Source organism: Taudactylus pleione, unplaced genomic scaffold (assembly GCF_031769625.1).
Source record: "Taudactylus pleione unplaced genomic scaffold, aTauple2 ptg000571l, whole genome shotgun sequence".
Lineage (NCBI taxonomy): Eukaryota > Metazoa > Chordata > Amphibia > Anura > Myobatrachidae > Taudactylus > Taudactylus pleione.
In genome coordinates this window covers 4,264,981-4,292,828 of record NW_028284973.1, presented here as the reverse complement: position 1 = coordinate 4,292,828, position 27,848 = coordinate 4,264,981, and the positions used below count along the sequence as shown (strand labels likewise).

Below are 27,848 nucleotides of genomic sequence, written 5' to 3'. Positions count from 1 at the left end.
CACATGGGCTGGGCCCGAATAATGTGGCAAGCTATGAGTCACGTCACCGAGCCCCCACTTCATTAGAGAAGTGGACAGGATGTGGGAGGACGGATTACTCGAGATTCGGGAGTTTCTCAGACATTCCAGGAGAGAAGGCATGTACTGTATGGCTAATGTGTACTTCTGAAATCACTATAACTGAGAATTGAGTCGTCTTGAGTTCTGAGGCCTCACAAGCTCTGCCCCTATGTATGAATCTACCAACTCACACAATGCATTGCTGTCTAGCAAGTCTGCAAACCTGTCACTCACACGCTGCCTGCTCAATAAGAGAAGCCCCTACTTCCTTACACAGAAGTCTGCTGCAGAGAAGTGATAGATACTATAGCATGATGGTCTTATTCAGCCAAGTAGAAGCACTCCAGTTATTGCATTGCAATATCTAACATACTGAAAATATTCCAAAACTGAATTTGAAATATTGGATGGGATCTTCTATAATTCCTTAAGATATAAAGTCACGGTAACAGGCTTGTATTCATGAATATAACTTTAAAAATGATCTAACTTCAATAATCCCAAAACTCTTGTTTTAGCCTTAGGGCCAGTAATAGGCTATGACAGAGGTTCCCAAACTCCCCCCATTACGATTTAAGGACATCCATGCTCGATCTGGACTCAAACATGGATATCTTTAAAACCTGGAGCAGGATGTACTAAGCATCGCAGCCTCTCTTTGGGTACATACCGCAGTTATTTACCGTGGTATGTACTTGGAATAGCTCTCCCGATAGGAGCTGTCCATTGCGATACCCCCAAATAGAGAGGCTTCAGGGTTAAACACCCAGAAGCCCCTCTGGCGTCCTTTTGCGCATGCGCAGAAGGACACCGGCCACGGGGGGAGAAAGGAGGGATCAAATCCCTCTCAGGGGAAGCGTCTCAAAAAGAAGCCCATCGGCTTCTATTGGGTAACGCCACCTATGCAGTAAAACCCATAAAATCTGCATTTTTGGGGTTTTACCGCATTTTTGTGTTTAGTACATCCCGCCTTTGGACTGTAATGGCGAGTCTGGGAAACTCTGAGCTGTGGGATTTCTCTGTGATTACCATATCTTACATTGGGTACTTACATTATCGTTTGCTGCAGATGAAATAAATAATAATTAGTTGGGAAATACTATTCTGTATGTAAAAAAAAAAAAAATACCATTTAATTCTGTTCTTTATCTGAGATAACATTTGCAATTTATGCCTAAAGAGGCCTAGTTCTGACCTTACATTGCTGTGACCCGCACATGCTTTCATGCTACTCTGGCCTACCCACTGCAGTCTGAGTCTTGGCCCAAGCTTGTCTTCCTGTTGTGGGAAATTAAGGGGAATAAAATGTGCATTCTCAGCTCTTAGGAGAATCTCAGAGTATGAAAAGTCTTTCTAGCATGCCGAAGAAGAGAAAAAATATACTCGCTAAACTCTGGGGACCAATGAATGTTCTCGTCTTCCTTGGAAATACATTGAACCAAAGTTGCGGGGAGCCAACCAGAAGATTTTCTAATTGTTCTCTTCTTCACTGAGCTATAAAACGTTGGGATTTTTGTGTTATTGCTGCTGAGTTATTTCGTAAGTAAGATTCAAAAATGTCCTTTATATATATACTCATGATCCGTTTTCTTTTTAAATTCAGTTGCAGTAGTTTTCACAGTTGTCATAGTGATCAAACAGTATGACCCAGCACTACTATTCAGGAGCAGTAAATCCTCTATAGTAATATAGACTTGTATCAGTTCTGCTGTGTTATTTAGGGGTTCAGTTATGAAGGGGAGGAGATCCCTACATCCGAAAACATCAGTTTAAAAATTTTTTGTTAAAGAGCCCAGAAAACATTTTCTATCGCCACTCTCTACAGAGATAGAAAGTCTTCCTTTTCGGAGCTATTTGATTAAGATACTTCTTGCTGGATTACTGCAGAACCAAATAAATGGTCTTAGAAGCATTCCAGTATAAGGCTGCAAAAAAAGACGTTATAAAGGGAAAGAGAGCACATTTCTAGGCCTAATGTGACCATTGTACAACAGTTACATATGTACTATAGACAGACCAGATGTCCTCATTCTTAATGAAATTAAGACACACAGGAACTAAATTGAGTATTTTTGAGGGAAAATAAATAAAGAAAACAATCCTAAAGTTGTGGGTAGCAAGTTATGACCATATCAGGCCAATACAGAAAAGAGCAAATGTAGGAATAGTCCTTTTTTATGGGGGTGGTTACGGGGGGTTAAGCATTGGGAGCGCACCTTGAAATGATCTTATGTGCTGGCTACAAGTTGGCTACAGGTTGGCTCACCCCGTGTACGTTCCAATGCTCTTGCTTTTTGGTTGATCAATCCTTGTGAAGGGTCTAGTGCAGGGACATCCAGAATTTTGTGAAATAGAGAGATTTATCATACCTTCTAAAAATAGACAAGTGGAGGTGTTGCCCATAGCAACCTATCTGATTATAACTATCATTTTATCCAATGTACTAGATAATGAATACATACAGTAGTTTCTGATTGGTTGCTATGTGATCTACTTATCACACAGTGGGGCGAATGCAATTGCAGATGAAATACTGAATAGTCCCGCAGCTGCAAGGTTTTCAGTTAATCTCTATTGAAACTATAAAAATGGGTAAAGTCCCTTAAACTGTTGGGAATTGCATTAGAGCCCCATTGTATCCTCTAATGACTAAATAAGCAATTGGAAGTTTAGAGTTAGCTTAATAAGTATAATTACATTACCTTCTGGCAGCAGGGGCCTATTAAGAGATGAGGGGGCCCGTGTGCCATCTCCGTTCGAGGCCCCCTCCTCTCTTTTCGGCAGCCAGCAGCGCACTGAGCTCAGCGCCGAAGGAGTAGACTTTGGATTCTAGACTGTGCCCAGAGTGTACTGTGCATGCGCAGGTCACCCGGAAAAATGGGCACGGTGCTATTTTCCCAGTGATTACCATACTGCGCATGTGCAAATGCTGGGAAAATGGGCATGGCGGCCATTTTCCTAGCGATTTTTACAGCGCTGATACCGCCAATGTTGGACTCCGGAGAGGTAAGAATAAAAATATGGGTGCAGGGTCTGGGCCCCCCTGGACTTGGGTCCGTGTGCCCTGCACACCCTGCGCCCATTATAGATACGCCCCTGTATGGCAGCCCTGTCCTCCTCTGCCCCAACATGCTGACGATCTCTTCAACCTCATCTTCCACAGCGTCCAGTCTGTCAGACTGGGGAGCTTCCTGCATCCAGGTACCAGACCTGTTCCCTGCAACCCTCTAATCCCACCCCTCTAATGCCTGCATCCCTCTGATTCCACCGCTCTGATCCCTGCACCTGGTCCCCGTTCCCTTTGATCCCTGCACCTGGTCCCCACACCCCTCTCTCTTTTCTGATTGTTTGCAAAATGACAGGAGCTGATATGTTGGTACTTTGGACCTCATTCAGAGTCAGTCGTTGCAGCCGCACGGTCATAAGGTAAAAGGGGCCGGATATGCAAATGAAGCGCTCGCAAGTTGCGTCGTTAAGATGGGATCGTTAGCTGGATGAGCGAGGGGAGGATGCGGCCGTAAGACTAAAAATACGCCCCCTTCTCGTTCCCATTACTCGTCATCTCCGGGCATATAAGGATTAATCGAGACCATTGGGAGCCATCGGAGCTGGTCATAGAGCTTAAGGTTGACCATACCCTCTCTTAAGCACTATGATCAAGTCAGTGTCAGTGTAAAAACCTCCCATGTCACATGTGCCATGACACTACTTAGCTAATTATGCACTCCCATAAAACGCCGTTTGCATAGTCAGGCACGCCTGCGTTCGGATCTCCACTCCCCCGTTCACAAGCACCTTCCCCTGTTACCACTCACAAACGCCTCATCCTGTCACTCAAACTAACGACCTGGCCAAGTTGAAGGAGAGAGCAATTTCTGATCGTAACAGCTAGTTTGCGCACGCGCATTGCGAATTTTACGCATGTGCAGGTTAGCGAACATCCGTTGCGTACGACCGCAACGACCGACTCTGAATGAGGTCCTTTATCTCTCTCCACTTTACCTCTCTCCAAAGCTTAGCACATCTCCCCCTCAGAGAAGCGCCAGCTGCAGCTTTTTTTCGTCCGTGACTTGCTTGTCTTTCAAGTACACGTGAGCGTTTTTTTGCGACGAGCATCTGATTATCCTGACAAGCTGCACTTGTGACACCCTACGGAAATGGGACAGGGATGGGAGCTGGAATGGGATGTGTAGACACAGCCGAAGTACAGTAAGGGGCGTGTCGATGCCAATTGCAGCCAAGGCGGCTATCATGGCTTTTCCAGTAAGCTCCAAACAAGACGGAACCAGTGGAGGTGCTATAGAAACTGGATAAAACCTGCCGGCATGTTGCCTAATTCATTATGCTCAGATAGAAGCGTTAGGTGCAATGCTCTGCAGCTTCGCTGGCCTGGCTGGAGATGTGTATGGTGGAAAATGTAAAATGGTCACTTTCGGCCCTCACCCCCCCTCTAAATTTATTTCTTAAGAGGACAATGGAGTTAAGTTTATTGTATGTACATTTATGGTACATTTCAGTTATTTATGGGTGTGGTATGATTGGTTGCCAGTTATCATGTCGGCATGCTTAGTCTAATCCTAACCGTCAGCATCTTCAGAATGCCGATATTTCAGATGTCGTCATTTGGGAACATGTCGACATCCTGAGGATGTCGATATGTGCCCGTCGACTTTTTGAGCTGTGTCTACATTCTGGGGTCGACATTGTGGTGTCAACATTATGTCGACCACCTGAGCAGATATCGTTATTTATTACATCCTAGCAGGTGCCTCTATTCTGTCATGCAACATCCATGTACCTCACATAAGATCAGGCGCACTGGAGCAGAAGTAGCTCAGAAAGCACTTGCACTTCTATAAATAACCCACAGGAGGGGTGCATGCTCATATATACTTCTCCATATATACTTCTCCATATATACTTCTTCATACAGAGCGAACATGTGAGCCAGCAGGTGCAGTAAGTGCTATATGTCAACCATATGGTAGCAGGGAACCTGTTCACGATTTCAAATTATTTTTTTTCTATTTTTATCGAGAATATTAATAGAAAATGTATTGTGATAATTAAAATAAAATTTGTTTACAGTAGATTTACTGTAGGTTCTCTCCATCACTTTGTGACATAAAGTTAGTGCTGAAGAGCACAGAGGTGGAGCCATTCAATAAAGTAGACATTGTGGGGATGATTCTGAGGCTTTTTCCTCAGTTGCGTCTGCATGTTTATTCTAATGCCGCTACAAAGTCCTTCCCTAGTGGAGATCTGGAGCGTTTTTAGATGCCACCATTGGTAGCACCATCGAAACGTGCACCAGAGGTTCCCTGTCCGAATATGACCTCCTGTGTGAGCGGTGCAGCGTCTTTGTACAGACACGCCTCCGACGCTCACATAAGACTCAACATCTGTGTGTGTCTTTTTAGCCACACATCCCCCCTACCGCCCAGGGACGTCCCTCACATTTCTACCGTGCGCCAAATCTGTACTGCGACTCTGCACATACAATATTGGGATGCATGCGACATGCGACTCAGAGACACATGCAGACAATAAACATTGCTCCTCTGCGGCCGACATCACACGCTGCGTCCGACTCAGAGCCAGGCCCTTTGTCTTAGTTGTTTTTTTCTCCCACAAACATTAGCTGATAAAATTGGCGCTCTTCCCTTACATCAATGAACTCGCAGAGCGGGGAATTACTGCTTGGATTAGTGGATTTTTATGGCCCTTGCTGAATAACTCCATGACCATAACTGTAAGTATGGGGGAATAATAACTTTTTGATTGCAAGGGGTATTCATTATGTTAATTATCAGGGTCCGGGCTTTCATCAATACATAAATAATAATTGCTATGGGTAACTACTGTGATCACCGCTGGGCTACTGTTGGACTAATAGCTGTGATCACCACTGGGCTAATGACTGCAATCACCGCTGAGCTAATAACTGCGATCACCGCTGGGCTAATGACTGTGGTCACCGCTGAGCTAATGACTGCGGTCACCGCTGGGCTAGTGACTGCGATCACCGCTGCGCTAATGACTGCGGTCACCGCTGGGCTAATGACTGTGGTCACCGCTGGGCTAATGACTGCGATCACCGTTGGGCTAATGGCTGTAATCACCACTGCGCTAAAAACTGTGATCACAGCTGGGCTAATGACTGTGATCACCACTGGACGACTGAATATGGTCCCTCCTGGGATAAATAGGGGGAGGGGCCCTAGATTGCACACCCAAAGCACAATGTGAGGTGCTACTTGCTGAGACTTGTAGTGCTGCAAGCAAAAAAAAAGGACAGATGCAAGTGCACACTCTAACTATGCTGAACCCAATAATAATACTGCTAAATTGCATCCAAGAGGTTCTTAGCATAATAATGGCCATAATTATGGGCCTGCCCACCGCGTCCAGGTGACCTCTATCAGGCAGGTCCCTAACACTCCTACGGAACAAATACAGGGCACGGGACCCCCCAGGCCAACCCAGCAGAACCGCCCCATGGCATCACACTAGTGTGAGACTAAAAGTGAAGGTTAAAGAATAAGAAAGAAAGCCTGTGTGTTAAGTCCTACATAAGCAGGAGGTTATAATGAAAAGTGTATGCTACATATACAAAAAACAAACTAAAGAAGTGAAAAAGTGTACATTATGATGCCATGAAGCAGTCCAGCCACACCAGCCCAGAGAGCCCCGCGCCCCAATACCAGTCCCAAAACCACTTTCCTTATCCTGGGATAAGGAAAGTGATCCCTGCTTGGCTAATTACTGTGATCACCGCTCGGCTACTGACTGTGATCACTGCTGGGCTACTGAATATAATCCCTCCTTGCCTATTGCTGTGATCACTGCTGGGCTAATGACTGTGATCACTGCTGGGCTAACGACTGTGATCACAGTCGGGCTAACGACTGTGTTTACAGCTGTGCTAACAACTATGATTACCATTGGGTTAATGTGTGCTATCCCTCCTGGGGTAATTGCTGTGATCACCACTGGGCTAATTGCTGCAATCACCATTGGGCTAATGATTGTTATCACATCTGGGCTGATGCCTGTGATCACTGCAATTGTTGCTATAACCATTGGACTAATGACTGTGTTCACCGATGGGCTAATTGATCAATCACCGTTGGGCTAATTGCTGTGATCAACATTGAGCTAATTGCTGTGATCACCGATTGGCTAATTGCTGCAATCTTCGATGGGTTAATTGCTGCGATCACCACTGGGCTAATGACTGTGATCACCGATGGGATAATTGCTGCGATCACCGTTGGGCTAATTGCTGCAATCACCATTGGGCTAATGATTGTTATCACGTCTGGGCTGATGCCTGTGATCACTGCAATTGTTGCTATAACCATTGGACTAATGACTGTGTTCACCGATGGGCTAATTGATCAATCACCGTTGGGCTAATTGCTGTGATCAACATTGAGCTAATTGCTGTGATCACCGATTAGCTAATTGCTGCAATCTTCGATGGGCTAATTGCTGCGATCACCACTGGGCTAATGACTGTGATCACCGATGGGATAATTGCTGCGATCACCGTTGGGCTAATTGCTGTGATCACCACTAGGCTAATGACTGCTGTGATCACCACTGGGCTAATGTACTGTATATGATCCCTCCTGGGCTAATGACTGTGATCACCATTGGACTAATTGCTGCCACCACTGATGGGCTAATTGCTGCCATCATCACTGGGCTAATGACTGTGATCACCGTTGGCCTAACTGCTGCAATCACCATTGAACTAATTGCTGCGATCACCACTTGGCTAATGACTGCGATCACCACTGGGCTAATGTATACGATCCCTCCTGGGCTAATGACTGTAATCACTAGTGGTCTAATTGCTGTGATAACCAATTGGCTAATTGCTGTGATCACCGATTGGCTAATTGCTGCGATCACGATGGGCTAATTGCTGTGATGACCGATGGGCTAATTGCTGCCATCATCACTGGGCTAATGACTGTGATCATCGTTGGGTTAATTGCTGCAATCACCATTGAGCTAATTGCTGCGATCACCACTGGGCTAATGACTGTGATCACTATTGGACTAATTGCTGTGATCACCGATGGGCTAATTGCTGCGATCACGATGGGCTAATTGCTGCGACCACGATGGGCTAATTGCTGCGATTACCACTGGGCTAATGTATACGATCCCTCCTGGGCTAATGACTGTGATCACTATTGGGCTAATGACTGTGATCACTATTGGGCTAATGACTGTGATCACTATTGGGCTAATTGCTGTGATCACCGTTTGGCTAATTGCTGTAAGATGGGCTAATTGCTGCGATCACCAATGGGCTAATGTCTACGATCCTTCCTGGTCTAATGACTGTGATCACTATTGGGCTAATTGCTGCGATCACGATGGGCTAATTGCTGCGATCACCACTGGGCTAATGACTGTGATCACCACTGCGCTAGTGTATACGATCCCTCCTGGGCTAATGACTGTGATCACTATTGGGCTAATGTATACGATCCCTCCTGGGCTAATGACTGTGATCACTATTGGGCTTATTGCTGCGATCACGAGGAGCTAATTGCTGCGATCACCACTGGGCTAATGACTGTGATCACCACTGGGCTAACGACTGTGATCACCATTGGGTTAATGTATGCAATACCTCCTGGGGTAATAGTGATCACTGGCTGGGCTAATTGCTGTGATCACCACTGGGCTAATTGCTGCGATCACCAATGGGCTAATGTATACGATCCTTCCTGGTCTAATGACTGTGATCACTATTGGGCTAATTGCTGCGATCACGATGGGCTAATTGCTGCGATCACCACTGGGCTAATGACTGTGATCACCACTGTGCTAGTGTATACGATCCCTCCTGGGCTAATGACTGTGTTTACTATTGGGCAAATGTATACGATCCCTCATGGGCTAATGACTGTGATCACTATTGGGCTTATTGCTGCGATCACCACTGGGCTAATGACTGTGATCACCACTGGGCTAACGACTGTGATCATCATTGGGTTAATGTATGCGATACCTCCTGGGGTAATAGTGATCACTGGCTGGGCTAATTGCTGTGATCACCACTGGGCTAATTGCTGCGATCTCCAATGGGCTAATGTATACGATCCTTCCTGGTCTAATGACTGTGATCACTATTGGGCTAATTGCTGCGATCACGATGGGCTAATTGCTGCAATCACCACTGGGCTAATGACTGTGATCACCACTGCGCTAGTGTATACGATCCCTCCTGGGCTAATGACTGTGTTCACTATTGGGCTAATGTATACGATCCCTCCTGGGCTAATGACTGTGATCACTATTTGGCTTATTGCTGCGATCACGATGAGCTAATTGCTGCGATCACCACTGGGCTAATGACTGTGATCCCCACTGGGCTAACGACTGTGATCACCATTGGGTTAATGTATGCGATACCTCCTGGGGTAATAGTGATCACTGGCTGGGCTAATTGCTGTGATCACCACTGGGCTAATTGCTGTGATCACCGCTGGGCTAATGTATACAATCCCTCCTGGTCTAATGACTGTGATCACCAGAATGCTTTGTCGGTCAGTCTGCAAATAAATTTAGTTATTACTAATATACGGTATCAGTAGTAGAGAGATTTAATATGCCAGGAAGTCTCTCAGCTCCATGGGCCATGCTCAGCGGTTCTGTCTCTGCATTTATATTTTCAATTACATTATGTAGTCAGAGATAGAAATTCACTGTATGCAGCTTGGGAGCATGAGAAACTACAAACCCGAAATTTCATTACAGTTTCCTTAGATTACCGCAGGGACCGTCAGCGTAAAAGAACATCTCTGCTCAGCGGTTGGGGAGATGCTGGAATAGTAGGGGTGGGAAAGCTGTAGGAAGACGGCGCTCGGTCAGATCATGCAATATGTGGGCAAGTATAAACCCATTTAACCCTTTCTGTGTAGTGCAGTGTTCAGCACAGCTTCCACTTAGGAACTTTATCAAAATCACTTTCTTACCAATAATATTGCTTTGTTTGGGGTCCCTCGCTGGTGATTCCCATCATTCGCTGTATGTTGCAGGGTCCTCATATTCACCTACAGCTGGGATCTCTGCAGACCACCCTCCTGCGTGACTCAGGTCTCTATAAGCAGCATGTTAATAAATCAATGAGATTTAGACAACATTTAAATATCTTGTTTTAGTATTGTATGAGAACTTGTTTGCTGCATTCTCGGTTATTATTATGGCTGCTTAAAATAGAGAGAAAAGAAGTGTACATTTTTTTAGGATTTCTAATCTGAATGTTTTTCACCCTGCGGAAAAGCATTAAAATAGATGGAATTACTGTATACTTTCCTCCTAAAGTGAATAGATCACAAACACACACCTGCCTCCTTGCTTGCCCTCCCCTGCATGCCAGAAGAATATATTACATTACAGTGGTTCTCAAACTCGGGGCCTGATTCAGAGCCGGACGCTATTTGCGCTCGCTCGTCCAGAAAAAGGGGCTGGCTATTTAAATTGACCGTTCGCTCTTTGCGGTCTGTTGACGCCTCTATGTCTGAACGAGCGAACAAAACATGCAGACTTTTTTTGTAAAAAACGCCCCCTGGCCGCTCGCATCATACGTCATCTCCGCTATTTATTAGATTAATCGAGTACATCGAAAGGCAAATGAACTGCTCGCTATTCATGTGGTTGCATTTTCCTACCGCAATCATGCGAGCAGTTCTGGCTAAAAGACACCCAACTGACGTGGTCGATGACGCTGCTTTGTTAATTATGCACACCCTTAAAACGCCCGTTTTGACCTTTTGGCACGCCTGCGTTCGGATCTCCACTCCCCGTTTTCAAGCACCTTCCCCTGTTACCACCCACAAACGCCTCATCCTGTCACTCAAATTAGCAGGCATTCGCTATTTTGCGAGCACACGATTTTCGGCCGCACTGACTGGTTCGCGCATGCGTACTAAAACCCATACGCATGCGCAGATGTGCGAACGAGCGGCCGCTTACGAGCGGCTGTGAATCAGGCCCTCGGTCCTTATGTAGGTCTAACAGTGCATGTTTTCAAGGTAGCCTCAAGAATAATTAGTACCACCTGTAGACCTATTGTGTTACTCAATTAACACAGCTATCACAGCTATACTCCAGATAGATGATCTGGAAAACATGCACTGTTCGGTTTCCATGAAGTCTGGGTTAAAGAAACACTGTTACATTCTTTTCAACAAATCAAATTTGGTATGTACAACACCAGTGACTTTTTCTCGCACCTGATAGCAGCCTATGAGCAGTGATACTAATCGCCAGCAACATATATAGTTTAGTATCGCTGCATATTGTAGTGCTACTAACTAATATGTCACCCGTATTTACAAGTAACATGACTTACCTGTCCAGGGAGGTCCATTGGTGTCTCCCTCCTCCGTGGCGTCTTCTGCTGCTGGCGACGGGTTACTGATTAATGTAGTGGGGATTCGACACCGCCAGGAAGTCCGCGCTGAAGCCGAAAAGACATTCCAGGGCCTTGATGCCGGTAATTGTACCACTTACACCACCTATAACTGGTTGGCGTAAGGATTTCTTCATAAACAGTGGAAAGTTAAACTTACTTCTCGTTAAATATTGAATTGATGTCATAACCCCTATTAGCATCAGACACGAGTGCTAAAGGGGATGAGGCCCTACATACTTCATCACCATACAGTACTGTACATCTAATCCGCCTACTCACTCATCGATCACGGACAGTGGTTTCTGTACAGCACTATACCCCGAACATGAAACTAAAGAACATTTAGCAAGTTTTAATCTCCAGTGATAACAATGCTCTCCCCACCGTGTTGTCCATGTATTGGGCCAGGGTGTCACAGTTTTAGTATTCTGTAGATCCGGCCCGGGACTCTTAGGTGTGTACAGGAAACGTGGAGGCTTAATGATACTTTAGCTCACGGGTATAAACAGGAGTATAGGCACACTAGTAACAGTATAGGACAAACCTGCCTACACCCCCCAGAAGTAGCGGGAGTCTCCCGTAATTTGCAGGCATTCCCCCCGCATCCCCGGAAGAGTAGGAAGCCCTCCCGCATCTTGCCCACTTTCTAGTGAAGTGGGCACTATAGGGTGGATAATCCAGCGAATCGCAGGTAAACAGTGAAGGTGCGGAGACCATATACGGTATAATGTATTTCTCAAAAAATGGCGTCATATTGTCCCCGCCCCTTCTGAGTTAACCCGTGATTTGCGGCAACTTCCATGAGGGGGTGGGGCGTAGTGACGCGCAGCGCCAGGCTCCGTCCCACCTCAAGCTGTGTCTCTCCTCCGATCTGCTCCCGGAGGATAGACTGAATATGTAGGCAAGTAGAATGCAGGAACCACAGACTTGTGATACAGTATGTATGTATGGATATGGAACTTTAACCCAAGTGAACAGATCAAGCCCACTGGGTGACCCCTCGCCTAGTGACCTGTGAAGGCCAGCAAGACCAGCGATACACTCCAGAGACAAAGGTGACCTCCAGGACTCAGAACAATATAGATTGCAACTCAGAACTCAGGCCCTCATTCGCTGACGGAGATTTCCTGGCTTCTTCCTCTGTGGCGGCCGGCTGCGTGACCCCATGGGTCACCTTAGCCAGCCGATGTTCCGCAGATTATATGATACTGTGTTGGACAACGCAGCTCGGGTAAGTAATGCAGCAGGAGGCGTGATGCCTCTTGTACATTACCATATCTGCACAGACTTGCCAGCTCTAACCCTGGTACTGCTCTGACGCAAGACCTGGAACTAGGACCCAGTGAGGAACTCAGGGACTGATTCAGCAAGGAACACAATTGCTAATACGCAGCCGCACTGACATACTGTAGAGCGGAGCCCGCGGGGATGATACACAGAGGCAGGTGGAATTAACACACCGTCTCAGTAACGGAGCAGGTAATGGCTCACAGAGAGTGTCATTCGGGAGCTGATGATGTTAGTCCACAGTGAATAAATAGAAGTCACAGGAGACACGATACCAGAACACAGGGAATGAATCCTTTAGCCTAGAGCTATCCTGGGAAGGAACGCATTGTTCAGGCAATGGGTTACACCCACGGGTTGGCTTAAATAGGGTGTGGTAAATGGCCATTGGCCTAGCTGGTCAGGTGAGCACACAGGTATCATAGGGAGACATCTCTGTGATGTCTTGAACACTGAAATGAATGAATGTCTTAGACTGTAAGGGATGCTAAGGGGTATATTTACTAAAGTGAGAGTTTTTAGAAATGGAGATGTTGCCCATAGCAACCAATCAGATTCTACTTTACATTTAACTAGCACCTTCTAGAAGACAATAGCTAGAATCTGATTGGTTGCTATGGGCAACTTCTCCACTTCTAAAAACTCTCACTTTAATAAATCTACCCCTAGGACTCCGATTTGTGACACAGGGCAGTAACTCAGGTTGTGCGAGTGGTGTCCTAAGGACACTCCTGGCAGTGCTCTACTTCCTAGTCACGGGCTATGGCCCTGTATTGAGATATGTGATAACAAAACAAACCGTATCGCTGGCAAACGCACCACATTTTGCCAACAATGAGCTCTTCTCCCACAGTGGGCGTTCAGTAACAATATGACCTGATTCAGAGGCGGGCGGAGTTGCAGTAGCAGCTGTGACTTTTTGCTGTAATCCGCCGCTACGCGCAAATTGTCGCACCAACGATCGGATGCACCATCGTACATTGGAGCAGCCCTATGTTTGCCATGACTGTTCAACAGTACACGGCCGCTGGTGCCAGTAGAACTCTTTCTTTTGACGCAGGCTCTAACACCAACAAGCCCACTGCCGATAATCTCCCCCCAGTCACTGGCCACGAACGCCAATGGTAATTGCACGGAACTCCATACAATTCCGATCTGTGTTCCCTGGCGGTAACCATCACGGACATATGCAAACAAGCATTAAAACATTGGGCGCTTTCCTCCACCTGCGAATCAGGCCCAAAATATCTTATTGATGCCTATGCTTGAGAAATATCGCTTTTGTACCAAATCTCCCCCTACCGCTTTGTCATCCACACAGGCAGAGGATATGAATAATATATGAAGACAGAGAACCTCCCACAACCGACAGTGATGCATGTTAATTATTATACTCACAAAACCAAGTACTGTAGTAAAGACAAGCCTAGCACTGTAAGGACCAGCACATTGTACAAGGATGAGAACATGACTCTGCAACATAGCTGGGAGCCAGGAAGATTAATTATAGGAGAGGACAGACCAGAGGGAAACAGGCAGCGCGAAGTAATGATCACATTAATAATACTGCCAATTAGGCAGCCACAGAAGGGAAAAAGCAAGAGATGTCTAATTAGTCTACTAACAAATGGACAACACAATAATGTGTAGGCGGTAGATATGATCAATGACTAATGATTTATAACTGTACACTTACAGTATATGTACGTCCTAGTCAAATGCAGACAAATTAAAGGGGCTGAAATCTGAAGTTATTTATTTTGAAAATGGTAGAAACTTGAATTCAACAACTACTTTGTTACTTTACCGCTGTTGTTTGTATTCATCCTGAGCCATAAAGAGACTAATAAGTGTCGGAGTAGGGCTCTGTACTGCGCTGACCCCGCCCCCGAGCATGTGACATCACATCACACCGAGGGAGGCGAGTCTGCCGGCACCAGGGAGTAGAGCACTGCCTGGGGCATCCTGCGCCTTTGGTAATGGCACCACTCGCATACCCCTACTTAAAACCCTGTGACTTATCTTTTGTAAACCGCACTCACCATGTTCTTTGGTGCAAAACAATCACATGTGTCAATGCAATTTCCTATTCTAATTCACCATTCCCTCGTCCACAATCTAATTGTCAATATAATGTTCTTCCCATGAGTCCCATGAACCATGGCTCGATGTACAATCTTCTATATAGTACCTTCCAACTTTACCCATCTGAAAAGTGGACATTACGGGGTAAATTTACTAAGAATCGTGTCTGGGCCGTGTTTGTCCGCGATTAAACACTGGTAGGAACGATCGTACAATAAATACAGAAATTTACTAAGGTTCAGTGTTTGACAGGATTGTGTTTTCCGATGGTGTAGGTGATCGTTCCTACACCTGTTTCCCTTGTCCAACACTCCCGAACAAGCAGCCTGCACATATCAGTGAAATACGTGCAGGCCGCTTGTGTATAATAATTTTGAATTAAAGCATTAATTTAATTTAAAAAAAAAAACGTGTAGAGTCTCCATTAAAAGCATAACCAGCCCCGGGTTCCAAAATATGTAGGAGTCCCCCGTATTTTATGATTGAGCACTGGGATCTGTGAGCCAGTCCTGGTTTTAAAATTATGGGGAAAAAATTGCCCAGGGTTCCCCGTATTTTTATAACCAGCACCGGACTAAAACTAGCCGGAGTATAATGCCACAGCCTGGGTACTCTTTCACTGGGTCACCCCGGCCAAAGCATTAACTTCCCAAACTAGTCAGCACATGCCGGGAATCCCTGGGGAGATGGGGACCCCCCAATAAAGGGGTCTCCCCTCTCCTGAGCACCCCAGGCCTGGACTGAAGCCCGAGGTTCTTCCCTGCACCCCTGCCCAGTGGGTGCAGGGGTAACAGTCATAATATTTGATGTATACTATTGTTTTTTAAAGTGGGATTACAGGTGCCAGTGTGCCTGCTCTTTGGCACTTGTGCAACTACAAGTGCCAGAAGACAGCCGACACCAGTACCCCAATTGTAGAAAAAAATAGTAAAAAAAATGACAGTACACACACACCGTAGAAAGTATAAGTTTATTGCACGCAAAACGCACACATACATATTCACCTTGTCCCCAGTGTTTGGTCCCCTTGTCCAGTTGGCTGGTGTGCTGAAAAAGTTGGTTAGGTATAGTACATGGGGCACCATGGTATTGAACAGACAAATGAGACGGTTGGATGGTTGGAGGAAAGTACTGTCCCGCTGAAATCGGGATGCTGGAGACGGGTGCACCCTCTATGGGTGACGCCCCTGTTGGACCGCTCAGGTCAAACACCCCTAGAGCCGGCCCTGCTGATCTATGGCCAGTATTACTCCTGCAAGACACGATGTAGTTAATATTCTGGCGTTCAGAATGCCGGCCAGTGGCGTCCCTCCCCGTGGTGTCACCTGCTGCGGTGAGGGATGCTGTGCGCACGTCGGAACTGCGCACCGATGAAAAGGGTCTGTGGCCTTGTGGGCAGGGATGTGGCCACGTTGGCCCGAACCCCCGTGGTTACAGTATAATTAAGTGCAGACAGTGGGGAAGGAGGTGCTAAGTGACTGCACTGTTTGCAGTGTCGGTTCCCTCACAGTGTCAGGAGCCGAGTGCTTCACTTAAATGTACAGTGCAGCACCCGGCTCCTGTCACTGAGGGGGAGTCTGCACCTTGGTGACACCCGGGTGCGGCCCGCAACCCCCTTGTGACGCCACTGATGCTGGCACCAGAATATCGACACCAGTCAGAATCCCGGCGCGAGCATCCCAACCCATACTGACAGTAAGTATTGGGTTTAGGGGGAGGGTTAGAGCTAGGGCTTAGGCACTAGGGAGAAAGTTAGGTTTAGGCTGCAGGCATGGAGGGTTAGGGGAAACGGAAGGAGAGTATCCTTGCCTCCTTCTGTCTGGATTGTGACCCTGTCAGGATGCCAGCATCTGGATTCTAACCACCGGCATCCTGAGTGCCAGCATAGCGTACCCAACCCATTCAATACATCAGGGGTTATGTGAGGAGAAGTGCCCTGTAGCTTACCTCTGTTGCTCTTTTACATTATAAATATCTGCCGCGTTGTTTGTTGACACCACCTTCCCCGAAGTGTATAGATTCCCGGCTTCTGTCCGCTCTTTATTCCAGCATACCTGTCTGTCAGTGTACATTTATCCTTTTGGATATCTGTATCCTTTTAAAATGAATATTTATTTTTTTTTGCTGAATGGATATTACACATATAACGTTACACATATATATATATTACACATATAACGTTACATTTCCCCATACGAGATGTCCAGAAGCCAAGAACCGCTACAAAGCGATGTCACTATCAGACCTCTTCTCCCCGACTATGACAAATCTGATATTTCATTACACAGGACAGCAACAGGACGGTAACAAATGGGAAGACGTCTGTTTGGGGGTCCAGGGAGCATTTGTGGCAATGCTCGATGATTAAAATCCCCTGTTCTATGTAGCTGTGAGTAATGGGAGGTAGAATTATCTTTGAATCACTTCCATGTTTTCATTGTGCGGACTTAGAACATGGCCAACTTTTTTTTTTTTTCTCAAACATAGAACAATTTCCTGTCCATCATTTTGTTTGCTTGGAGCTATTTTTCTCTCAGTAGAGGTCAGATCGGTAGTGGAAAATCCTTATTTCCCCCTGACAGATCTTTATAGAGAATTACCCAGTCTTTGCAACCTAAAATTGCAACATTTTTTTAGGGTGGCCGCTTGAATAATTGTATTTTTAATTGAGTTATGGGGATGTCCACTTTTGGGTAACATCTCCTGTTTAGCTAGTCACCCCTTATCTTTGACCAACCCCCACTGAACTTATTTAAGGCCCTCTATACAACATTACCAGCAACGATAAGAGAGCAGTGACCGTCAGTTGGATGTTAGGTTCAAACCACACATGCTGATGGAGTGTGTCACATGACTTGCACTGGCCTATGAGGGGGTGTCAACCTCTCTATCAATGGATGGTCTACTCCAATCTACCGGCCAGTAGGCCAAACCAAAGAAAGCCTGGTGCACCATGTGTCCAGGAACAGCCATTAAAATCCACAGTACCTGCATCCGAATTCATTCTCTGTCTCCATGTGGTAACCAACGGAATGCACGCACAGTGCGACACGGATACGTGAGTAGTGCTTACAACATAGGCCAACTGCGTGCCCATCAGCTTTGGGTACACTTAGCGTCCGACTTTATCACCTGTTTTGCAGTATTTCAGTTTCTTTGTCCTGTGCCATCTGTTTGGAAAGTGAACATTTAATTGTGTCTGGTCCCACACATCTTTAACTACAAGATATGACGTATCCAGTGAAGGGCTAGGGAGGCCCAGATTGACTGTGTGTTATCTTGGCGTTAAGACAAAGGACCTGATTGTCTGTCCCTCTAGTTACTAGCAGGACCGAAGTTTAACTTATTGCGTATCTGGACCAAGTTGCGTCAGTGAACAAGAAAGTTTATTGACCCTAGGTAGAGGTGCTGCAGGCTCGCACGCCCAGCGTTCCCCTAAAAGGCCTGACCCAATGATAAATAGCCCTGGCCTTTTCTTCCTCAGTCGGCCAAGTCAGGTAAGTGCCAGCTATTTGGCAGACTGAAGGCACCTCCATTGTTTAACAACTTTTTGTGATGTGTTGGTGGTGACTTGTGACTTATACTGCCAATGATTTCCATACCTCACACCGAGAAAATCAGGGAGGCGACTTGTATTTTAATATAGCAGTTTGTTGGTAAATTTTTTGGGTGATTTAGGTGGGCCTGATTCAGAGATTGGCACAGTAGTACAGTCTTTGGATGGAGCTGCTGTGAAAAAATATGGTAAAGCCGCAGGAGGCGTGTAAAGGAAGCAAACACCTCCTGGCGATATCTCAGATCCAAAGCCTGCGTCCAAAGTCACAGGATTGGATCACCATCAGGGTCAGTAAATCTGTGTCAGAGACCTCAGGGCCGACACGCCCACGTTTTCTGGGGACCCAGGGAGCGCTGCCCTGTTCCTGCCCCCGAACGGCAGTAGCTTAGGGGGCTCTGTCTGCGACCACACAGAACCCGTCCTATACATGCGCAGAATAGGTTATATGCAGTTCCCCGCCATCGGAGATGTACGCGAACCATCGGGATTGCGTACATCTGTGAACCAGGCCCTTGGCCTCTATTACATAATGGTGATTTGCAAATCGACAGTAAATCTCAGTTTTAACAACATCAGAGGCTGCTACATTCCCCCTGAGTTTAATCACTCCTTTCAAATGTCATCTTTCTATTATAATTAGCAGTAATAATAATATTAACAATATAAAACCTTCACACAATCTCAGCTATGACCTTTTATAGGGCCTGATTCAGAAATGGAGTCAGTATTGATATTTACCAAGCTGAGCGATGTTTTCCTACTCCGCATTTTCAAACGGTCTAGCAATCTCTTACTGCGCACGCACGAACCAATGTGAGCGATACCATTTGTAATTGCATACACAAGGAATAGCTAATACTTGAAAAGGGCTTTGCGATTTCTGGCCGTTTCAGGGTGGAGAATGGGAGGTGACCTAAAGTGATCGCAAAAAGGAGCCGTGTCTTGGGCGTGTCTGGGAAGGCTAATACGTTCCCAATTGCAAAGCCAGTGCCTCAGAGGCCATGTTTCGTTGGATTAGAGGAGAGTAGCTAGAGTAGGCCCTAGGCTACCGCAAACGTCGATGGTGAGACCGATGTTGTATCGTTGTTGGAGTGTTTACAATCTCCATCGCAAATGCAAAGACAGCGGAGCCCGAAAGAGGGCGTCTCACCGCTCATGCACCCCTTACCAGCATCGACGCAGAAAGGGAAGGCTGAGGTTAGAATTTGCATATCCCCGCAGTCGGTATTGTGAGACTGGCTGCGAGCGCGGCTGCATCACCGACCATCTCTGCGCCCGGCCCATAGCCTCTATGAATAAAATCGCACAAAACACCTAATGCAAACAATTCTGGTACAATATGAACAAGTATTTTCTAGTCTACATTAATATATCAGAAATAACTAAATGTACAGCTCAGCGGGGGGATTTGCATTTTTCTAGCAAGATCAGTTAGAGGAAGACTATAAAATTTACCGTGGAGGAAATAATACAAAAAGGCGATTTTCTCAATAATACTGATCGGAAATACTTGTGAAATTTAATGTATTTTTATGATGGCAAAGAAAAAAAAAACATTTTCCAGCTGTGCTCGATATCATTTTCCTATAATGTTTTCCACTTAAATAGTTGTATTTATATCCTGAATTTGGTATTTCTATTGATAGAAATATATGTGGCTATTTAGCCCCATGTGCAGACTTCCTGTCAACCCTACAAAAATCTCTATTTAATTTTTTTTTATATTTTAACTTTTTTTTTTATGCTTTGACTTTGTGCATCTGTAACGCCAACACTTATTTAAAACAGCTGGATATCAATATCTGCTATTATGCTTTTTTTTATTCCTTCAGACTGCCAGAACAGGTAGTCAAAATGGAAAGTGGGAAAATTATCAGCATCTGTGTTTCCTGTGCATTATCTCAGAAAACAAAGTCTCCGTTGGGACGGACTCATATTATTTTCCATTAGCCGACTTCAGGGACAAGTCTGGAGCAGAAATTCTAGTAGGATACAGTTTATGGTGAAGAAGTTTTCGGGGGAAGCGAATCCGGAGGTCCACGTTCTGGCAGAACATCCAGCGAAAATTCCCCAAACTTTGGACAACATGTGGACCCTTGGCCCTGCGGCAGTTAGCACTAGAGAAACCTCACTTTTTGAAACCAAAGCCAAAGAGTGTTACGCATTGTATTTATATTGGACGTGGGGACTTAATACGTGGATTTCCAAAGAACGTTTGAAGGTTAAAACAGTCATAAATAATAAATTGGACAATGAAACACTATACTGTAACATTACGGTGGACCGTTTCCAGCCGATAGTAGCATAAATGTCTTGAATTGGCTTGTCCTCATCTGAAAAACCACAGCTGTTAATGTTGGACACTAGCGATTCTCCAGTAGTGAAGTAGTCATCACTGCCCAACCCATTAATCTCTGTCTCAGATGGTTGAGACTGTTGAGTTCTTACCAACAATGTGATATTTGCATTGCATTAGCCTCAAATGAAGGCTAAGAAACAGATGAAGCTGCTGTCAGGTCATTTAATGTCCGCCGCCTCTTTGAGAGTTTGGTGCAACTTCCCACAACACTGGTAAAGGTGGTGGTGTTCTGGCTACAACCCTATTTGCAACACCTACATGTATGTGGCAGGGCAAGTGCCAGCAAATACGTTGGTCCCCTTTCTCTGCTGGTACCTGGTCCCCTCTAGAGTCATGGCGTAGAAAGGTCTCCGTTTCACAGTTGTTCCTCCAAGAGCTATGAGGGACTGCAAAGAGATGGTGCTACAGTATGAATACCTGGTATCATATCATCGCTCATGTTGGGTCTGAAACCTCCAAAAATTTAGGGTGGAAGAGAAGACTGCAAATAGTCTTTCTGTGCAAATAGGAGACCCTAAATTGGGTACGTGGATCTATGAGTGCAATGGATGGAATAGCGTAGTTAATTTCCTAGTATATATTAGACATGTGCGGTCCAGTTTTCATGAAAACTAAATAGACCCATACTTTGGGGTTCCGAGTCAAATTGAGTCCCTGCTCGGATCACTTTTGGGGTTCCGAGTAGAACAGATCTATGAGTGCAAAGGATGGAATCACATAGTTAATTTCCCGACATCTCCGTTCTGCACAAGATCTGCGTCTCTCATCCCCGCGCATTACTTGTTCCCATGCACGGTTACAGGACTTTTTTCGGGCTGCACCCACCCTGTGGAATGCCCTCCCATGCACAATAAGACTTTCCACTAGTTTCCAAACATTCAAGCGTTCTCTGAAAACTCACCTCTTTAGACAAGCTTATCAGATTCCAGGACCGCCCACCTAACCTTTTATAGCTCCCTATCTAACTCTCTTCTTATAGTAAACACTTATCACATCTTCTCTTTCTTCAATTGAACATCCTCCTAACCCTAGGCCAACTTTCCAGTGTGATTGGATTATACAGCCCACCAAGAATATCTGCAATTGGGCTGGACCTATTTGCAATAGCACCTCTCCTTGTGTATCAACACCTATTTCCCTATAGATTGTAAGCTTGTGAGCAGGGCCCTCTTACCCTTATGTATGTATGTATGTCTTTTACAACCCAGTATAATGTTAATCTTGATTCAAATTGTAAAGCGCAACGGAATTTGCTGCGCTATATAAGAAACTGTTAATAAATAATAATAGTATATATTAGATATGTTCGGTCCAGTTTTCCTGAAAAATAAATAGACTCATACTTTGGGGTTCCGAGTCCCGGCTCGGGTCTGCTGTTGGGTCGGACCTTGGATTTAAAAATAAACAAACACATTTTGGGTTTTGAATTGCAAACAGGATTTTTGGCTGTTTTTTTAAATTTTAAAGAAATCCAAAAATGAATCTGGACCAAAACTCTTGAGGCTGGTTTTTCCGAAACACAGGGGTTTGTGCAAATGTCTAGTATATATCATACAGTGAGCAATAGGGGCAACACAGACATTTTTGTTTTTGTTGGGAGGGGGGTGGTCAATGTCTCTGGTTTTGTACTTGGGACCAGAGCTCTCAGGCTACACAAATGATAACCTACACCTCTGCATCTGTCTTTGATATTCACTTGTCTAAAACTGTCTCCTGACAACCAATATTCGGTACAGTGGTCTCTTACTGTTCTGTGGACTTACACCCAGGGGTATATTTATTAAAGTGCGGGTTTTTAGATGTGGAGATGTTGCCCATAACAACCAATCAGAGTCTAGCTATTATCTTCTAGAAGGTGCTAGATAAATGATAAGTAGAATCTGATTGGTTGCTATGGGCCCCAACTCCACTTTTTTTTTTTTTTTTAAACCGATCTTTATTGAAGCGTCACGTATCACATATACAGACATTGTAATGAGCAAGGAAATAAACGTTCATGGGTCCAAACAATGAAAGGATGAACCAATACATATAAATTCATTACAATATGAAAAAAGATTGAAAAGATGCAACATATTACTATAAGGACAACAGAACATAAACTAGATAGCTCGCCACCTTCTCCCATCCCCCCCACGGTCCACCAAAAATATTTATGAAAAAAATCCAAATTTACAAACTTATTGGAGGGTCATTAGCTGCAAGTTGTAACAGATACCAGGATGAGTTTTGCATACTACGATGCATTTGGGAACGCATACAGATCTGCCCTGCTATATGGCCATGGCGCGAGACGGACTCCTGCTATGGGGAGACGCGTATTTGCATTTCCATAGGACTCAATGGAGATGCACTCCCGCGATCGGGGACGCACCATAGCGTACCGTGGCGTGACTCGCAGGCACGTTTGTGCCGCAATCGGCCACAAGGAACGTGGGCGTATCTGTAGAAGCAGAAAGCGTGTTTATATAACTTTCCCACGTGAGGAAGAATTTCTCCGTTTTGAGATCTATATCCAGGATGACCTCAACCCAATGTATTCCAAACAAGTAATGTAATTTGGCTTTGAAAAGTGAAAACAAGTGTGGGAGAGTGCTTATCCAGGTTTGTAGAATGGCCTTACAAGCCACTGCACCTTGAGTAGCACGGGTATGGAGGGGAGTATTCTAAACAAGGCCCATTCTGGTGTTAAAGGAACATAAGTGATCAAGGGCCTGATTCAGACCCACTCGCGAGCGGCTGTCCGCTCGCAAGTGGGTCGATGGTCTGCACTGAGCATGCGCACGACAGAGGGAGCTCCGTCGTGCGCATGCGCCAGACACGACGAGCGAGGACTTTCCTTCGCTCGTTGTGTCCGATCAAAGGGGGCGTGCTGTCAATGTTGATTGACAGCACGCCCCCTTTGGTGGGCGTGCCGGGGGCGTGCCTCCCTGACGGGGGCGTTCCCACGGGAACGCCTACCGTCAGAAGCCGGCCCACTGACATCACTAGTGATGTCAGTGGGAGTGATTTTGGCTCTGATAGAGCCAAAATCACTCCGGAGTTTGCGGTTGAAAACCTCAACCGCAGGCTCCGGCTCGCAATTTCGATGGTCGCGATGGTCACGACCATCGCGGCCATCAAAATGCACGCTCGTATAGCCTGTGGGTGGTGACCCACAGCTATACGAGCGTCCAGGAGGACGCTCCATGAAAATGGAGCCCGGCCCTCATTCAGAGCATGCGCTCTGCTCAGAGCGTACGGCTCTGAATGAGGGCCCAAGTTAGCAATGGAGTAGGCCCGTACCTGAATACAAAAACCACAAATTATGGAGCATGCCCAAAGGCAATGACACAAATCTGCTGATTGAGCCCCACATTTGTGACAATTCAAATTTGATGAGGCCCCTTTCAAAAACTCCTATGGGGGGGGATACATAATCCCCGTGTAAGATGTTTAGAAACATTGCGGTACGGGAAGAATAGGTAGCAGCATGCAGGCTTTATCATGCGATCGAATTAAGTCATCCGCTGTTAGATTAGGAAATTGGCAGAGCCAAGGTTTGTAAGAGAATTATTGGGTAACAGGACGAAGAAAGGTATAAATGATGGAAATGGCTTTTCTTGTCAGGGATAAGGTTCGAATAAGGTTTTCCAATGGGTTACCAACTCCACTTCTAAAAACTCACACTTTAGTAAATATACCCCTCAGATAGACTTGCATTCAAACAAGGGCGTAAACACCAAAAATATAAAAAAAAACAAAAAAACATTTGGGTTGATAGTGAAAAACACACACATGCTAGGGTTGGGTATGGGATCCCAGCACTCGGCCGGCAATCAGAATCCCGACGACCGCAACCCGACCAGGTTAGAATCCCGATGAGGAGAGGTGAGTATACCTAACCGCTAAATCTACCCTACTCTAACCCTCCCTCCTCGGTGTCTAACCCTAACCTTCCCCTCCCCAGTGCCTAAACCTAACTCTCCCCCCTTAGTTACTAACCCTCCCCTTAGTGCCTAACCCTCCCCCTAATCCCGCTACTTACATTCGGGATCCCGGCAGTTGGGATGCTGGCGCCAGTATTCCGATAAGTATCAGGATTCCGGCGTCGGCATTGTGAACCGGCTGTCGGGATCCTGAACGTATCTCAGATGCTATTATGTTTGTTTTAAATAAAAAGAAAATCATCTATAATTCAGCAGATAAAATCTTAATTTTCATGTGTGAAGGAAAGTAGCTAAAAATCCATTGGAACATATCCCTACAAGAAATCATATCATTTTTTTGAATGCCTCCAAGTTGGCACACCTACATGCGTTCCTTGCACACTGGCATATCGGAAATATTGAGTGCTCTGAGCCGTGTATTCTTGATGTAATTATGTTAAAAACTGAATATGTTAGAAGAAAAAATCCATTCTTTAATTCTGTATATTCTAGTTATTTCAGGTATGTTATTTAGCCCTGTAATAAATTGACATTACCAGTTATAGCAATGCACAATAATAATGGGTTATTATCAATGCTATGCTTGATGTAAGGAGCCTATGGAAACGTTTTATTCCTCTGTATACTTCTCATTTCCAGATCATATTCTACATCTGCATCGCCGTGTGGGGACTACAAACCATCAGACAGCTCGTGACCAGGGCTCAGAAACAGGAATGAAACGTGAACTCATCTCCTCCACTGTTTTGTGTCATTGGGCACGATTCTATTCAACACGAAGTGAATAGCGCCGGGAATCAGCTCCCGGAGCTATTCATTTCATTTGCGCTGCTAAGCCCGACTAAGGATTTCTTCTCGTATCCCTCCGGGGATGCGAGCAGAAATCCGACAAAAGTCCAGGCACGACGCTAATTCTGCCCTTAGCGCCGGGAAAACAGCATCGCGCCGGGAAGTTTAGTCGGAGAATGCCCGTTCTCACGCCTAAACACCCTGTTTAAGGCGCGAGAACGAGCCTTCCCTGACCTAACTTCGTGCAGCATTGAATAGCTCCGGGAGCTCATTCCCAGCGCTATTCACTTCGTGTTTAATTGAATCGTGCCCCTTGATAGTAACACACAACATTTTGGAAAACAAATTATGATTCACCCTCATATGTCACTAAACCGAACACACCCGAACCTGGGAGTTCCGAATCGAGCCGAGTCCCAGCTTTAGAATCACTTTGGGGTTCCAAATAGAACCGAGTCCTGAATCGAGTCTTCTTGTAATTTCGGAACTTGATTTAGTACCAAGTCCCTACCTCATGATTTCAGGTGCTGTGAGGTGATCAGCATTGATTGGAAATGAATGTTAACGATGCTAATAATAGTTTAGGAACAAAAACAGGACCAAATTACATGATTTTAGCTGTTTTTAACTACTTTCGAAAGAAATCCAAAACTGAATTAGAACCAAAACACTTGAGGATGGTTTTGCCAAAACCAAAACACAACGATGATTTAGAACCAAACCCAAAATACTGGGGGTTTGTGCACATTTCTATTAATTAACAAATTTGGCCCAATGAATAGTTTTAATTTGTTTGAAGGGTACCAAATCTGTTTTATTTGGTAATTGTATATAATTTGTTGCAATTCTTTAATAAAAACATATTCTACATATTTGTTGTTATCTTTTGCGTTGTGAGCAAAAAACGGTTTGTAAAACAGTCTGTACCAGTATACAATACAGCTATGTATAGGTATATAGTCCGCGGTAAACACATGTCAAGAAGGTTTTTTATCAAATGCTTGATTTGAAACGGGCTAGGGCACACATTTGCAGTACAGTCGCCAGTGAGCTTGGGGTATTTATTAACGGTTACAAATTTATAGATAGGCAAAGGCAACCTGCGCCCTTCAGACTGCAGCTTAGTCCACACACAAGGGCACCACACTTCCAAAACAATACACAAAACATAATTGAGTGGTCCAAAGAAGCGCAGTCCTCTGGAAATATGTAGGTGGATGTCCGTCGTGATAAGAACCACCGCTCAGAAATAAAAGAGAAATACACAGGAGATTATGCCAACTCTACAGGAACACTTAAAATATCTGGAGTCATCCTTCTATGCCTCACCTCGACATAAAGAAATGCGTTCCCATAAAGGTTTCTTTCTGTCACGGTCACCCAACACAGTACTTTATTCACACGTTCCCCGCTTGAAACCCTACAGTAATAACACTCACCTGGGATCAGGTGTAAACATTCCCATAAAGGTTTCTTTAACTCTAGCGGTAAGACTTTTCTTATTCAAAAAAGTATTACTGTGTTGTGTGACCGTGACAGAAAGAAACCTTTACGGGAACGCATTTCTTTATGGCGAGGTGAGACTTTATACACTCTCTCTGTTTGGATACATTTTACTTACCAATATTTTGGGCTTGGAGTTGTTGTTTTGTCGGCTTTATTGAAACCTATGGTCTCCCCAAGCTGATTTTAAATATGTAACAAACTTGTATTTGAGCACCTGTAAAGGGGAACTACCGCGCCCAAACCGGATGACGCATCTTTGCAGACCCATACAGGACCCAGCAACGGAACATAAGACAGACACTGCCCACGCCATTAGTCAGAGACGAAATATAATCACATGCAGCGATAAGAGTCCTGTACTAACCTGGAGGCAGGATCTGGATGATGAATACGCATCACCATTTCTATTTTAGTTAGGAACATTCTATTAGTATTTATTCATGTTTACAGAACAAAATGACAGCACATCATGAGAACTCCAAAGTACAGAGCAGGACACTAGAAACATCAATTGGGCCTGGATTCTATTGGGTGTATCCACTGTAGGGGGCACAGCCTAACCCTGTTGTGCTGAAAATTGTCATAGTGCAGGGAGCACTGGTGAGTCCACCAGCCCAGACTCTGTTCATTTGGATCCATGACCAACCCCCATCTCTTCCCGCTGCGGGACCCTGACGTAGGGGAACACTAGCCAGAAACTTTCTGTGAAGATCCTGCATGTCACTGATACACTGGGGGCAGCAGAAGGGAGCAGGGATACATTTGAAGTAGAGGAGGAGTGGGTGCGCCTTAGGCGGTCCTACAGGCCCTGGGCCTGTAATTAAATGTACGTGG

General features: G+C 45.3%; 1 protein-coding gene across 2 annotated transcripts in view; it reads left to right on the top strand.

The window, feature by feature from the left end:
• The window catches only part of AGMO (alkylglycerol monooxygenase), a 289,406-nt gene extending 263,028 nt beyond the window's left edge, over positions 1-26,378 (top strand). For both annotated transcript variants that reach the window (XM_088453145.1, XM_088453144.1), the window contains exon 14: positions 25,359-26,378. In XM_088453145.1, coding sequence (XP_088309271.1) covers positions 25,359-25,439 — 81 coding nt within the window. In that variant the 3' untranslated portion in view covers positions 25,440-26,378. The remainder of the gene's footprint in view (positions 1-25,358) is intronic.
• Positions 26,379-27,848: the final 1,470 nt, after the last annotated feature.